Raw genomic sequence first — 14,465 nt, forward strand, 5'->3', positions numbered from 1 at the left:
TCTCTCTCTCTCTCTCTATATTACATCCCCAGGCTGTTTAATTTTATTTTTATTGAAATGTTTTTGTCCCCTTTATAATGGTTGATATTATTCTTGTGTCATTGTATGAAGTATGACCTAACTGATATAGGAGTCGGCCATGCAGAAGACAAATTTTAGAAGGCCCTTCTAAAATAACTGATATTATTTGTGGATTGCTAGATAACAAATAACAAATCACAAATTGAGACTGGACCTTAAAAATGTTGGATACTGCTTAGTCCTAATATCCCGTTAGAGTGGCGATAGTTTCAGCAATTGCACTGAACAAGTTGCTAACCGGAAACTATGATCATTCCAAGCTCGAACTTAGCTAATGTAGTGCACGGGAGGAAAAGAATTTCATGAACAACGAAATTTCAAATTTATTTTGAACTTTGTAGATTTTGTGCAAGCTGTATAACATATAGAAAAGGCTGATGCTAATTCACTCGAGTTCAGACTTCAGACATGGCCTTGAATAAGCATTTAAAGTATATCTTGAAACATTTATCTTTAAAAAAAGAGTGATGAGATTGATCGAAAGCACCCGATCTAATTTTCACTTGCAAAATAAAATATTTGATCATTCATTCATTTGGACTGGGTTTTTCTTTTGTATCAATGACCATGGGGTGAAACAATCGGCAAATGAGTTATTACAGAGATAAAATTTAGAGGTGAAACAATTGGCAAATGAGAAACTGTACAAATTTATTCCGGAAGAAAAAGAATGGCGCTTTGAAAATTCTAAAGCATAAACCATGAATTGGCCAAAGTAATAAATAAAAGTATCAAGATCCACCAGTCTTGAGAGAAAAACTTTAAGCCTTGTGCTCCGCTGCAGATAAGCTTCTTATTATGATAAGTACACACCTTTTGCTGTCTGAAAAGATACAGAAAATAGCCAGCCATAAGAAACTGCTTGAAGTTTTTTGCAAAATGTGTAAATGCTTCACTTGTATAAGTTGGCCTTGCATTTTAAATTTCTGCTATTCAATCTCCAGGAAAATTTCGTTCTGGAACGGACTCTAATGCACAATGTCGACTGTGAACCAATTCGAGTCGAGTCAGCTAAGAGCATAATGCTAGACCTTTGAGCAAAATAGTTGCAAAATAATTATAACCCTTATAAACAGTTTTCGTAAGCAATTTCAAGTTCTAAGCCATTGCACATTTCTCGAGTCTTCAGGACAGCACTGCAATGCAGCTCTTTAAAAAGGGCTCTCATTTAACATTTCTCTATCACTCTATGATGATGCATGCATATATTATAGCAACTCACCTGTTAGAGCAGAATGTAATGACATAATCCGTCCCGGTGCATGTAAAAATACTAGTAGGATCGTCGTACGCATAACTATAAGCTGTCGGACAAGCACTCTTAAATTTTTTGAGTAGTATGTAGGTTGACACGTCGAAGGATTCCCATGCACGCCTTTGCAGCAATACTCATCGGTTTGAAATACGTCGCATGCACTTCTACAACCAATGGTCCTCCCATTAGCTTTCACGGCAAGTTCAGATGGGCAATTGACCCTCAAATCACCATCACAACCAGCAGTGCTACAATTTCCTTTGCCATTGATGGCCTTAACAGTTAACGGAAGGTTGAAACCGTCGACAAGGCTAACATCGTAAAAATCAGGTGAAGCAAGTGTAAATTCGGCAAGTGAGGATGGAGGTTTTCCGGAGCCAGAACATTTGAGGGAAGGGCCACAGTCACCGGTTTGACATGACCCGACTCCATTGTTGTCGAAATTGCAACCAGTTCGACCCCATATACGACCTGACCAACTGACTGGGGCATTGAAAATCATGGATTGACCTGGTTTTAATTGAAAACCTCCACCATTGAAATTGTCACCAGGAATGACACCAGGCCATATTGTTTCTTTGCAGTCGTTTATAATTGTGAAAACTCTGGCTGATTCTGATAGTTTTGCCCCTATAATTTGAATTAAGAAATTTGTATAACTGGTTAGACTTAACTAATCATAAAATTGATGATCAAGGTCCACAGTCAGTTCGTACAACAGTACCAAAATGTTATCATTGTGATCATCATCATAATAGTTGGAAATGGATGTCCGCATGACCACATGAATATTGCACAAAACACATGACAAAATTCTATAAAATGGATAAATGAAGACTAACTCTTTACCTGATCCAATTATGATTAGAATCACCAAAAATGATGAAAGTTGTGTAGGCATCTTTCTTCTCTATTTTTTCGGATGAAGACACATGAATGAAAACATTGGAGATGAAGGTCTGCATGTAACATTGGACAATTTAAAGAGAATAAGGGAAGAAGAATACGTGCGGAGGGAGTGAATGAATCAAGCTTTGGCCGTCCAAATGAAGTTACCCCTTACTTGTATTATCTGTTGATTCCTTCCCTAATCGCTGCTTCTAACTCTCTACAAGTGTTACTTTAGCAAGTCACCTTCATTCCAACTCATCATTCTTTTTTCACTTTTTCCATCCCAAAGTAATGGTACTAAACCCATATGATGATTCCAAAGGAAGTTCAATTTAGTTTCACCTAGAAATGCCTAGAAGAGTAGAAGTGTTTGGGTTAAGAACTCGATGGCATAAATACATATTGTCTTCATTACAGAAAACAAATAACCAAAAAACAAAAACATTCAAAAATAAAATAAAATAAAATGGAGGGCTAAAAAATCAGAAAGAACATTACGACAAGTCATGTGCATGAGTGCATCTGAAGCATAAAAATACTCATTGGAAATAGCAATTCTCAAGGGCTTCTCTCTTTTTTCTTTTTTTTTTCTGTTTAATTTGGGTTTTGTCCTTTTTTCTTTTTATGATTGTTGTCCTTTATTCTATTTGGCTTATGGATCAGTAAATTTGGTCAGTTCTTGATTAAAATAAAAGAAAAAATGAAAATCAAGTAAGACTTCTGAGTCGAAAAAGAGAGTTGACAAGTTGTGGAACATAAAATGAGTATCTAAATATTGACCAGAAGCATCTTTGTGTAAACTGTGAGCTCTAAAAGACAGGAAGAAAGCCGAATAAGGTCTACTTTTAAGGAGTGAAGTGACAAGAAATATTGCTCAAGATAGAGCTAGTTAGTAACATCAATCGTAAACCAAACCACTTTTGCCTTCAAAAGTTTTCTTCTCTACATTCTGCTACAATCATGTCTAGTTTGTTAAAACCAAATTTCAGTAATGCCAAGGCTTAGCTCAGGACCCCATTACGCGACATAAATTTATCCAATACACAGACTGAACTAATAAAATTTCATCAAAATTATGTGCAGTAGCAGTACTTCACAGTTCACAACCATAAATGGAGGACATCATTGTTTCTGGGCTACCTTTGGAATGCACAGCAGTATAGAATAATTACATTATCCTACAAAAGAATTGATTTGCAGAAAAAAAAAACGAAAAAATGACCATAAATAAAAATTTGTGTGAGAATTTACACATTAAGGGGTGAAAATCTCACATGTAACAGCGTTGGCAGCTGACATGCACAGATTGGTATGTTGCCATTTGCCACATTGAACTGTTTCAAATGAAGGCTCTATACATCACAATGGGCAAAGCAAGTCTGCCGTGTACATTGATTCCAGTTTTTCTTCTTTAACAATTTGTAAACGATAAGACCTCCGCCCTGCTGATGAGAGAATCCAATTAATATTTGTACTGAAAAATAAAATACAATTATTTTTTAGAGGATTGCTAAAATTTGAAGTCCACCTGATATGTTTCATGGAATGTAGATTCATCTTTGACTCCATTGAATGGCTTCATAGGTGGAGCAATGAATTTTGATCCAAATGAAAGGAATAATTAGACCACGTAAAGATGGACAGAATCTGCGACCACCCTGGACCTGAGACGAGATGGCGAGGAGCTACAGTATGATGCTTGGCAAGCCAGTTGGAGGAGTGGAGTGGAGTTTCCTACCATATTAGAGAAGAAGAAGAAGAAATATTAGTTGAAGCTACAGTATGGTGCTTGGCAAGCCAGTACTTGGTACACGCCAAACAAATTTGTCAACTGAACTCGTCATCTCAGTTGCTAAGCACATACCTAGTCTGTATTTGTTGAAGTGCATGGCATTGTCACAGAGACCAATTCAAATCTTCCATTTTCCTGGTTTAACCTAGTATTTATAGTAACTTCAAATCTCAAAGAACTGTTCTTTCCCTGTTCTAGTAGCATTTTAAGTAGAACTAACCAAATCCTGTAAAAGTTTAGGCGCTTCGTCCTGTCCACTTGAGTGTTGATTGTTTGAAGGTTCCCGTCCAATGGCTTTGAGCCGACAGCCTCTCCCTTAAAACATCTGGTGTTACCAAATGCCATTTGACCACAATGGCCTTTGCCTTTTACATGTTCATCATACTTAATAGAGTTAAGACCCTTCCTTTCCTCTTTGTAGCATAAGTAGACCCTCTCAGCCGTAATGTTACCAAACAAGAGTTCTGCACCCTTGTTTGTGATAAGAAGTGGAACATAATCTGATTGGTCCCACACATAGAGCTGCAGACAGGCAAGCGTTAAAGTATATCAATGGTTAAGTACACACAAAAATTTCCAAGTGCAGTTTAATAAGAATGACAGAGGGCGGAGGACTTATGACGAATGTACAAGTTATGTTCAAGCGTGTGTGTGACACCAAAACTTTGTAACAAGTCCAAAAGGTGACACGGCAGGTAACCATTTTTTTCCAAAACATGGAAAGTGAAATCACATTGAATATGTAATATATGAATATTGGCAACAACATGATTTTTGTCCATCACTCTAAAACGTATCAATTTCATGGTTCCACAGGAACTCAGGAATTTCTTTAATGAACATCAGTAAGGGAAGAGGTCATTACCAGAAACGGCCTATATATAGAGCAAATATTATGCAAGCGATTGGTGCTTTTCTGACAATACATTGGAAACCTGTTCTGCTCTAGTAACGATCTGTTACAGTAAAATGAGCAAGTATTGTTTAGTAGGCACAAGTTGCAGCATAAAAAAAGAAAAGTTTTCACTATAATGGATATTGATCTGTTCTTTACCCGTAATCAGAGTTCATAGGGTAATTACATTGCTTGCAGCCAAGACAAATGAGATCTTCCACTAATTTGTTATCTTTTGTAGCGAACAGTCTCCTTCTGATGAACATCTTTCCTTCGTCAAACTCTTTGTCAGATCCACCAGTAAATGGCAAAAATATTTCAGAAACAAATGCAGAAAAAGCTGCCTTGCATGAGATGTTTAGGCATGACAATTCTGAAATTGAGCTGCAATTGTGAATGTTCCTTTCTTTATCCACCTTCCAGTTTGTCATCAACTGCCGCATCTGCAGGCAACATTCTAGACGTTAACAGAAGTCCAGAGCATACATAGTTTGTGTACTTTGAACCAACATGATATACTAGGTCATAATAGTCCCTTGAAGGTTTGAAAGTTTGACGGAATTCTTGTTTCTCTGTTTCATGTGTGGGTTCAGTGTAAACTGCCTGGCCGTGCATCTCTAGTCATGAACTTGAGCAATCATTTTTCTTCTCTTCTTTTTAGTCAAATAATCATATATTTATGTTAAAGGAACAGTAAGATGGCTACGAGGTGACTAAGAGGGCATGTGCACAAAATTAAGGTGACAGCCAAAAGGAAATCATTTCATGGAAGATACTAAGACATTGTACACATGTTGAAGTGTTGAACATATAAGTAAGTGTGTGGTTTTAACTGACTTGACACAATTGAAGTAAACAGTGACAATGGATATCCAGTTATCCACAGGGTATGAAGAATACCTGACATGCGGCTCCTGGACAAATGACAGTGCACCTTTAGTTTGTTGCACCCAATTTATCACCTTCTTCAGCTTTTCCTTTGTTGTTTTGCCAACTCCAGAACACGATATTAGGTCCTCTGCACCTGCATAAACAATTTATAAAGACGAAAGTATATCATTAACGTGATTGAAGACAAACACCCAACTGAGAATCTATATGACTTTGCAAACTATGGGTATATGACTACAGACACGCAATTAAGACTCCACACAAAATAGTAGAATGGACCAGAAATTTTTGTACCTTGAAAAACCTTAATATTTAGAACAATGAGTAAGAGCTCGTAACAATGACTCCCAAAAGCCAGTCAGAACTGCTAGTGGGTATTCTTATCATTCTTCATCTTAAACACAGATACTTTATGTATAAAAGCCACACTCAAAGAGGAGGGGTAAAACTATATGTAACAACACAAAACTGACAAAATGAGGCCATAATCTTTTGGCAACAGAACACTTCTCCTAGGCAAAATGATAAATAACACAGTAGATGTAAAAGATTAAAGGAAGAATGTAATACCCTTGGACACAAGCAGTGCGTACGGATGCACTAAAGGAACTAAAGAAGAGTCCTGGACTGTTCCAGCCTCAACAACATCTCCAAATTTCACAATTTTAACATCTGTAGCAAGACAAAAACAATAAGATATATGGTAAATACCAGATAACTGGAGAAGTACAAAACAGAAAGATCCTCACTTTGTAACAAAATGACATCTCCAGAAACTATCATTGATCCCATTTCCTTTTGCCATATACATACTGAGAAGTACGTTCTAGTATCATCACCAACCTGGACATCAGTCCTTAACAATACTCCTTCCTTTGAAGTTTTATACTTCTGCATGCAATTATGCAAAGTCAGCAGTTATATATAATCAGAAGCAACTCAACTCAACCAACCTGAATGGGACGAGTTCTGTGAACAAAAACAAGAAGCTGAACATAATGGCCAATGTGAGATGCTGCTTTACTTAGATCAATTAATGGTCCGTACCATCCTACTATTCCCGCTGCCATCTCTCTCTCTCTCTCTCTCTCTGTCAATGGTGTGGGTTTTTAGATGAACCCGAACCCGAACCCGACTTTATTCCAATTGTTTGGAGGCCCAATTACGAGTTTTAGATCCGGCCCAAAACGATAGAGTATGGCGGTCAACCTTGATGGAATTAATGGTGGTCAAACATGTTGAAAAATCATGAATGGGGAAGGGAATCTCATTTGTAGTCAAGTCAAGACATTAATTCGAGGAAAATTAGAATTTGATGTTTATCATTATCTGAAACTGTTGAGATTTGAGACGTACCATAACCTCCAAATTTAATTGTTCCAAGTACAAAACCCGACCCATTATGCAAGGCTTTTGACACGATTTAACCCGACCCAACCCAAACCCGTTTGTACATGAAATAATAAGCAATTTCTATTGATTTTCCCTTTTTCATTTTATTCTTTTTGTTTATGCCATAATAATTGTTTGGATTAATTAATTTGAGACCCATTTACTCATTTATTTAATCCTTACGTTTTTTTTTTCTCGGCGCATATTTTTTAAAATCTAGATGATAAATGCGGTTTAGAATCGATACATTAATCAACTAAATTGAGCCTACTACAAAGATTTACTATAAAATTTTAGCCTACAAATCTACAATGAGTTGATAATGGCGTATTATATACAAAACAAACGCTTTCCCATTTTCGCCTCACTTCTCATTCCATTTAGCGTATTACATTTACTATTTTCCGTTCCAAGCAACTAAATAACTACGGTAGCCCGACAATATTTTCGACCACCACCGCAATACATACATAGTAAATATATATATATGGAAAAGCCATCTTCATACATACCACATAAAAGGTATATTCAGGGCAAGATAATTGCGTGTCTCAATAATATACAATTATTTTTATTTTTTTTATAGGTAAGATATGGAAAATTAGTAAATAACAAAAAAAAAAAAAAAAAAAAAAAATTAGGAAAGGGGCTGAAAAAAATAGGTTTTGTTAAGTAAGCCAAGAAACAAGAGAAGAAGAAGAGCCTTTTTTTTTTTTTTTTTTTGTTTCAGCAACCCAACATAAAAACAACAAACAACTCTTTCCTTCCTTCCTTCCTTCATTCTCACACACATAAAAAAACAAACAGTCATTTTTCTCCCGATAATTTCACCCATCATCTTCCTCTCTCGACAACAAAAAGAAAACTTATAATTACGCCCACCATCATAACCACACCACACAAACAAGAAACAAGAAACAAGAAAAAATAAAAACACTTTCTTTCTCCATCCTCAAATTCATATTAGGGTTTCAAACAATCCATTATTACGGGGTTAGGGTTTTACTGCTTTTCGGATCCTATAACAAATAAAAAACTAGCCTGTTGTTTAGAGGTACAGTATTGTGTTTTTTTTTAATCTTTGCAGTCATTGGAAGAAACCCTAGTAGTTTTGTTTTGTTTTGTTTGTTTGGTTGTTTCATCATTGGGTTATTTTAGAAAGTTTGCAATTTGGGCATGTGAAAATTTTCCAAATTTTGATTGAAAAGAAGATAAATTTAGGGTTTTTGTTTTGATTCTAAGGTTTATTTGGAAATGGGTTGGAGAAGTTTATTGGGAAATGAATAAGGATTATTTTTTCTCAAAGAAGATGAGGGTCTGTTGAGTATATGTGTTTTTTGCACAAAGTGTGGAGAATTTGATCATTTAAGATGGATACTTGAATTGGTTTCGACGTTGTGGGGGGATTGAGATTTTGTGTACAGAATTAGGAACAACAGAAAGAATTTTGAGTTGTTAATGGTGTTTGGTTTAGAGTAAGGAAGGACTAGTAGGGTTATAGACTGAATTTGATATTGTTGATTTGAACAAAAAGGGAGGGAGGAGCGTTATAGGTATTCTTTTGTTCTTTTACTGATCATGTTTGATACTACTAGTTATGGAAAGAAGTGAGCCTACATTAGTTCCACAATGGTTAAAGGGTACACCGAATGTAACTGGAGCTGCCAGTTCAAGCCATCATTTCCCATCTTCTTCATCGCATTCTGGTACTACTTTTATAAGATTCATTTGTTTTTATATTTGTTGGTGATTATTATTAGTCTTGTTTTCTGTTTTAGGATTGAGTATTTATCTGTTATTTATATATACATTATGTTATAGATGAACCTGGTGTGACACTCCCCACGAGAAATAGATCATCTTTGGGCATTGCTGATCACGACAGTTCATCATATTCGTTTGCTTCGTTGGATCGCTTTCGTAAGAGTTCAAGTAGTAATGGTTCAATTGGGCATGACAAGGACAACACTTCTCATTTACGGTCTTATAGTAGTTTTAGTAGGAGTTATCGTGATAGGGACTGGGATAAGGACACCCTTGGTTTCCGCGAGAAAGATAGGTCAATTCCTGGGGACAAAAAGAGCCGTGCCTATTCCGATGCAGATGTATTCACAAGTAGAATTGAGAAGGATATGTTTAAGCGTTCACAATCAATGATATCTGGGAAACGGGATGAGGTGCGGCCGAGAAGAGTAGTAGCAGATGTAAACAATAACAACAACCACAGCAGCCTTAATGGTGCTGCTGCGGGAAATAAGGTTATCAGTGTTCACAAAGCTACTTTTGAAAGAGATTTCCCCTCTCTCGGAGTCGAAGAAAAACAAGTAGTTGAGAGGGTCGGTTCTCCTGGTTTGAATATTGCTGCTCAAAACTTGCCAATGGGCACTTCAGCTATGATTATGGGTAATGGTTGGACTTCAGCTTTAGCAGAGGTTCCTGTCATATCTGGAAAAAACAGCTTGGGTCTCTCCTCAGTTGCACAAACAGCTGCTTCAAGTTCAGGCTCTTTGGCTCCTAGCACGACAACTGGTCTCAATATGGCTGAAACGTTGGCACAAGCGCCTTCAAGGGCTCGTACTACTCCCCAGGTAATCACGCAGCTCATCTTGTAGGTCAAGCTTGTAACTGTTTTGTGCTTCTAATTCTGATATCTTCTGTCACTTTTTGTAGTTATCTGTTGAGACTCAAAGGCTCGAAGAATTGGCGATCAAACAATCTCGACAGTTAATACCCATGACACCATCAATGACTAAAAGTTCGGTGAGTAACTTTTATTCTCTAACATCTTTTCTTGTCTACTTGTCAATGAAATTTCCCTTTTTATTTGCTTATCTGTCACGTGGATAGTTTTGAAGAATGTGAGTACATAATTATATACTGTGAAAGAAAATCAAGGTTGGTGATTACATAATCATTTCGGAACCGTATGTATCCTATAACTTAGAGAAGTTAGCATAGTTGAAAACCTATTGTAGTGTAATGAGATGTAAGATTTGTGGGGTTAAGAAAACATATGGTTCCAAAATAAGAATCAGTATAACCTAGTCGCCAACCTTGATTTTCTTTCAATGTGAAAATTTTGTACTACATTATGTAGAGTTGGTTTCTTCTATCTCATTGGTTTTGCACTATCGTTGAGGACTAGATGTAGATTCATAGCAAGACGTGATATTACCACTGAAAATGTTATACATAACTAGTGACATTGATGGGATATCTCAAGGATTTGGAATTAGAAGATCTTTAGGGAGGATGAGACTTATTAGTGCCCTAGCAAGTTGTATTCAGTACATTAGCTTTTGTCCATATGCCCATGCCATAAAACTTTATGGGTGAACACTGCTTGCAAAAGTTTTTTAGGTGGTAAGGAGGTATTGATTTTGTTGAGAAGTAGACTTTAATTTTGCAAGTTCAGTAATTTTTACTTCACATTAAATTGTTGATGGTGGCTAGGAGTGGAAGGTAATGATCGCAAGAATGGGGCTTCTAGAGTTGAGTGTTAGCTTCTAAGTGCGACATACAGGTTGGAATGAAGTTATTGCCTGGGAATTTAGTGTGATGCATGGTTAGTGTTGTCAGATGCATTTTCATGTTTAAACTGAAACACTAAATGGATTATATTATTTATATATTAGTTTGTGAAAACAGGAGTGAGTTTTTATAAGGGTACCTCCTTTATCATATGCCTTAAGTTCATGGTTACAAGTAAGGAAAGAAATTGCATATGGTCGATCCTTGTTACCAAGCCATTGTTCTCGAAACTTGTTTCTTCATCCAGTTATTCTCATTCTGGTTTCCACCCATAGTTTGTTTTGTCTTTTTTGACAATGGGAACTTGTCTGCAATTTCTCACTTTTGCCCATTGTCCAATGAATGGGAATCTAAGTTAGTTGTTTGTATTGCTTTCACTGTTTGGTATTTTGAATGTGTTCGACCTTGCATGCGAACCTATTTAAGATAATATAGATGTTTTTCTTTTGCATCTTGAATATTAATTTCTGGAGATTTGAGTCTGCTAAAAAAACGCTTCCCTGATATTTTCTTTAACCGTTTTTATTAGTGTTTCCTTCTCTCCTTACTATTAAAATATATGCTATTAAGGCGCTAGGTGATCATCTTGGTTATTGTCCCCACACCTTTTCTTTGTTTTATGTAATTCTTGCTTCCCCATTCACCTTTTCTTCTGTCACGTTTGATTGACTGTTTATGGAGTAAACAAACTATTTTGCATTGATATATAGTTTTTTATTTATTAAGTGGAAGTAAAAATATTTCTATGCATTTGGATGGTGGAAAAGAAATTTGCAGATCCCCCTAATCCTAATCAGGGGTGCACCCAGGTTATCTATTGAGGGTATTCAAGTCAAAATGCTATTGTAAGATAACATCAAAACAAGGTTTTGTGAATTTGAATAACGTATAAAACAGGACTTCATTGATAAGCAGATTTAGAATCCAAAAAAATAATAATAATAAGTTAATATGTACAACTTTTATGTAAATCCATGTGTGATTGTGTAAGCACGAGTGTGAATGGTGAAGTATTGAAAAATATATGAGCAACAAATATTTATGATGATAATTAAGGTCATGTTGTAGAGAAAGTAAAGGGAGGCAGATTATGTGTTCCTATCTTGACAGGTTATCCATCTACTTTTCTTGAAGTCTTTTTGTGTGTTTTGTTTTCGGTTTCATCTCGATAATTGATCTACTTGTCTTAAAGTAAGCTTCGGGAAGTATTTACTTGTTATTGTGTCCTTATTAGTAATCATCCTCTGATTCCTTTCAAGTGTTGAAACTTGAGATTATTCAATTGAATACCCTAGCAGCGGTGTAGGGTCTTTGTTCCTAATCTTTGAAATTTTGATTTTATCAAGTGTCACAATAAGTAGAATCACTTGGAAAGTGTTGCAACAGTAGAGTGAAATATATTTGAGCACATCTTTTTCAATACCTTTATGTGATTCCCTAATTGACATTGACACGGGTATGTGTATGGTTATCTGGCACGCATACAAGGTATTTACCATGGCAAAATACAAAATTGAGGTATATCAGAATATGGTGATTCCCAATATTAAACCACGTAGAATGCCTTAAGATGTCTGTCATAAGGTTATGCATTTGCACTTTTTTTACAGTCAATTCTTGTTATAGCCAGAATTGTGGTAAAAATATTTAATTGAGAATATACCTGATGCAATTGATTGCATCAATAATTAATGAGATCACAGAACTTCAAATCCAGGTATCTTTAGTACTATCATACAAATCTTGGGGAATTTTATTTGATGTGATGTTTCCTTCTCTATTTGGTTGTTGGATATTGGTTGGTAAGAATTTTCAGTTGTCTTGTATTCACTTATGCAACACTTTTTAGGCAAGCTCTTACTCATGGGATATTCGAACTGTTTTATATAATTTCAAGAAAATTATCCTTTATCGTGGTTTTTTTACCATAATGAGAATTTAAAAAAAAAATCAGCTTATAATGCTGCCTGGTGCCCTTGTTTTTTTGCATTGTTTGGTGAATTTTTCATCTCTTGGCAAAAGATTGCATCTACTGTTTTGTATCACAGTATATGCCAAACAAGGGAACTAGAGGGGTAGATTAAAAAAGCATGAATGGTTTCTTCCAAGCATCTTTTTTTGTTGGCCAAATTGTCAAACCAATTAAGTTAGATTTTATATTCTCGTAAATCCTATGTTTCTTTTATGCTGTCTCTGAGTAATGGAGATTAATTAATCTGTTAGCTAATCGTTTTGATCTATACAAGTGACTTGTGTTGCCATGTAGAAATTATGACCTCTTTATTTAGTTATAGCCTTTGGCATTTTTTAATTGTTCTCTGATTTCTTTTCAGGTTTTGAATTCAGAGAAACAGAAACCCAAAGCCTCTGCTAGAAGTGAGATGAGCTTGGCCAGTAAGATTGCACAGCAGCAGCTAACATCAACACAGCCTGTTAATTCTCTACGTGGTGGAACAGCTAGATCTGATGTTCCAAAGACGTCTCATGGTGGAAAACTGCTTGTCTTGAAAGCAGGCAGGGAAAATGGCACCTCACATCCCACAAAGGATAGTTCAAGCCCAACAAATGCCAGCAGAATAGCAAGCAATCCGCTTGCTGTTGTTGCTCCAACAGTTGGATTGGCTCCCATGAAGAGTCAGAACAGTCCGAAGGTTGCAGTAGCTGCTGAGCGCAAGGCAACCGTTCTGCCTGCTAACAACACATCTTCCATCGAGAGAAGACCTATCAATTCACAAGCTCAGAGCCGCAATGATTTCTTCAATCTCATGAGGAAGAAAACTGTTACAAATAATTCTTCCGCTGCCCCAGATCCAGGGCCTGTTCCGTCGCCGAATATTTTGGAGAAGTCTGGTGAATTGATGACTGAGGTCACTAATGACGTTAGCATACAGGGAAATGATATCACTGCATCTGATCATTCTAGTCTGAATGCTGACCATGGCGCTGTTGTTGCCAGCAATGGTGATGTCTATGAGGAATCTCAGAGCTCAATTAACAATGGAGTAAAGCATTCAAGCTCTGATGCAATTCTTTATCCAGATGAAGAGGAGGCTGCATTCCTTCGATCACTTGGCTGGGATGAAGGTGCAGGAGATGAGGAAGGTCTTACAGAGGAGGAGATAAATGCTTTCTATGAGGAGGTAGCTGATTGAGCTCCCATCTTTCTTCTACACTTCTAGCTTTTAATTTGGATTCAATGTAGTAAACATCTTTTTGTTTATGCTACACTCTCCAGCACATACTTATAATGTCATGTTTGTTGTGCAGTACATGAAATTGAGGCCATCCGCAAAACTCTGCCAAGGAAAGATGCCGTTGCAGCTGGGTAGTGGATCTGGATCAAGTTCTTCTGAATCGAAATCCTAAGAGTAAATTCTCGTTTCTCTTGACATACTGGATGTTCATATTTTGATGGCAGAGGGTTCTTTTCTTGTTCATTTTTTGTTCAAGTTTTCAATTGATTTTGAGGTGAATAGTCGGGAAGTTGAGTGGATATTGAAGGTGAAAAGGTGGCTAATGGGAGACTTGCACCCATGCAGTATGCAGGAAATGAAGTGCAATAAGTTTCGACTGTTAAAAAATGAGAATAGGATGGTTATTTTGGACTGCAATGTAAGAAACGAGCGAAACGAATCACTTTTTGGAAGTATTTTTCCTTTTTCGTTTCTCTCGAGTGGTCAAATTTAAGAAAACGTTTTAAGAAAAGAAGCAAAAGATTTTCTTTAGTTCATGTTTGC

The 14,465-nt window shown here is 36.4% G+C and overlaps 2 protein-coding genes and 1 pseudogene across 2 annotated transcripts; 1 reads left to right on the forward strand and 2 right to left on the reverse strand.

The window, feature by feature from the left end:
* Positions 1 to 842: 842 nt before the first annotated feature.
* Positions 843 to 2,237, reverse strand: LOC147490927 (pathogenesis-related thaumatin-like protein 3.5 pseudogene; annotated as a pseudogene).
* On the reverse strand, positions 2,237 to 6,912 carry LOC147490928 (uncharacterized). The gene is made up of 10 exons (XM_086567143.1): positions 6,759 to 6,912; positions 6,555 to 6,696; positions 6,376 to 6,477; positions 5,772 to 5,938; positions 5,074 to 5,357; positions 4,885 to 4,975; positions 4,092 to 4,541; positions 3,756 to 3,961; positions 3,502 to 3,669; positions 2,237 to 2,579 (listed from the first exon to the last, which is right to left on the reverse strand). Exons 1-7 carry the CDS (start codon positions 6,873 to 6,875, stop codon positions 4,092 to 4,094), a joined length of 1,353 nt encoding a protein of 450 aa, XP_086423269.1. The 5' UTR covers positions 6,876 to 6,912; the 3' UTR covers positions 2,237 to 2,579; positions 3,502 to 3,669; positions 3,756 to 3,961.
* Positions 6,913 to 7,836: 924 nt separating this feature from the next.
* LOC147490929 (C-jun-amino-terminal kinase-interacting protein) lies at positions 7,837 to 14,453 on the forward strand. The gene is made up of 5 exons (XM_086569575.1): positions 7,837 to 8,903; positions 9,019 to 9,785; positions 9,868 to 9,957; positions 13,062 to 13,868; positions 13,996 to 14,453. The coding sequence occupies exons 1-5, from the start codon at positions 8,795 to 8,797 to the stop codon at positions 14,092 to 14,094; spliced, it is 1,872 nt and encodes a 623-aa protein (XP_086425701.1). The 5' UTR covers positions 7,837 to 8,794; the 3' UTR covers positions 14,095 to 14,453.
* The last annotated feature ends 12 nt before the right edge of the window (positions 14,454 to 14,465 follow it).

The sequence above is a fragment of the Coptis chinensis genome, chromosome 6 (assembly GCF_015680905.1).
Source record: "Coptis chinensis isolate HL-2020 chromosome 6, ASM1568090v1, whole genome shotgun sequence".
NCBI lineage: Eukaryota > Viridiplantae > Streptophyta > Magnoliopsida > Ranunculales > Ranunculaceae > Coptis > Coptis chinensis.

Excerpts from the sequence above, each read along its gene's own strand:
- LOC147490928 (XM_086567143.1), bottom strand. The coding sequence starts at position 6,875 with ATGGCAGCGGGAATAGTAGGATGGTACGGACCATTAATTGATCTAAGT. Across the intron at positions 4,976-5,073 it reads CCTATGAACTCTGATTACGG|ATCGTTACTAGAGCAGAACA; the intron begins GTAAAGAACAGA and ends TTACTGTAACAG. Across the intron at positions 4,542-4,884 it reads CTATATATAGGCCGTTTCTG|CTCTATGTGTGGGACCAATC; the intron begins GTAATGACCTCT and ends GCCTGTCTGCAG.
- LOC147490929 (XM_086569575.1), top strand. The coding sequence starts at position 8,795 with ATGGAAAGAAGTGAGCCTACATTAGTTCCACAATGGTTAAAGGGTACA. Across the intron at positions 9,786-9,867 it reads GGGCTCGTACTACTCCCCAG|TTATCTGTTGAGACTCAAAG; the intron begins GTAATCACGCAG and ends CACTTTTTGTAG. Across the intron at positions 13,869-13,995 it reads TAAATGCTTTCTATGAGGAG|TACATGAAATTGAGGCCATC; the intron begins GTAGCTGATTGA and ends TTTGTTGTGCAG.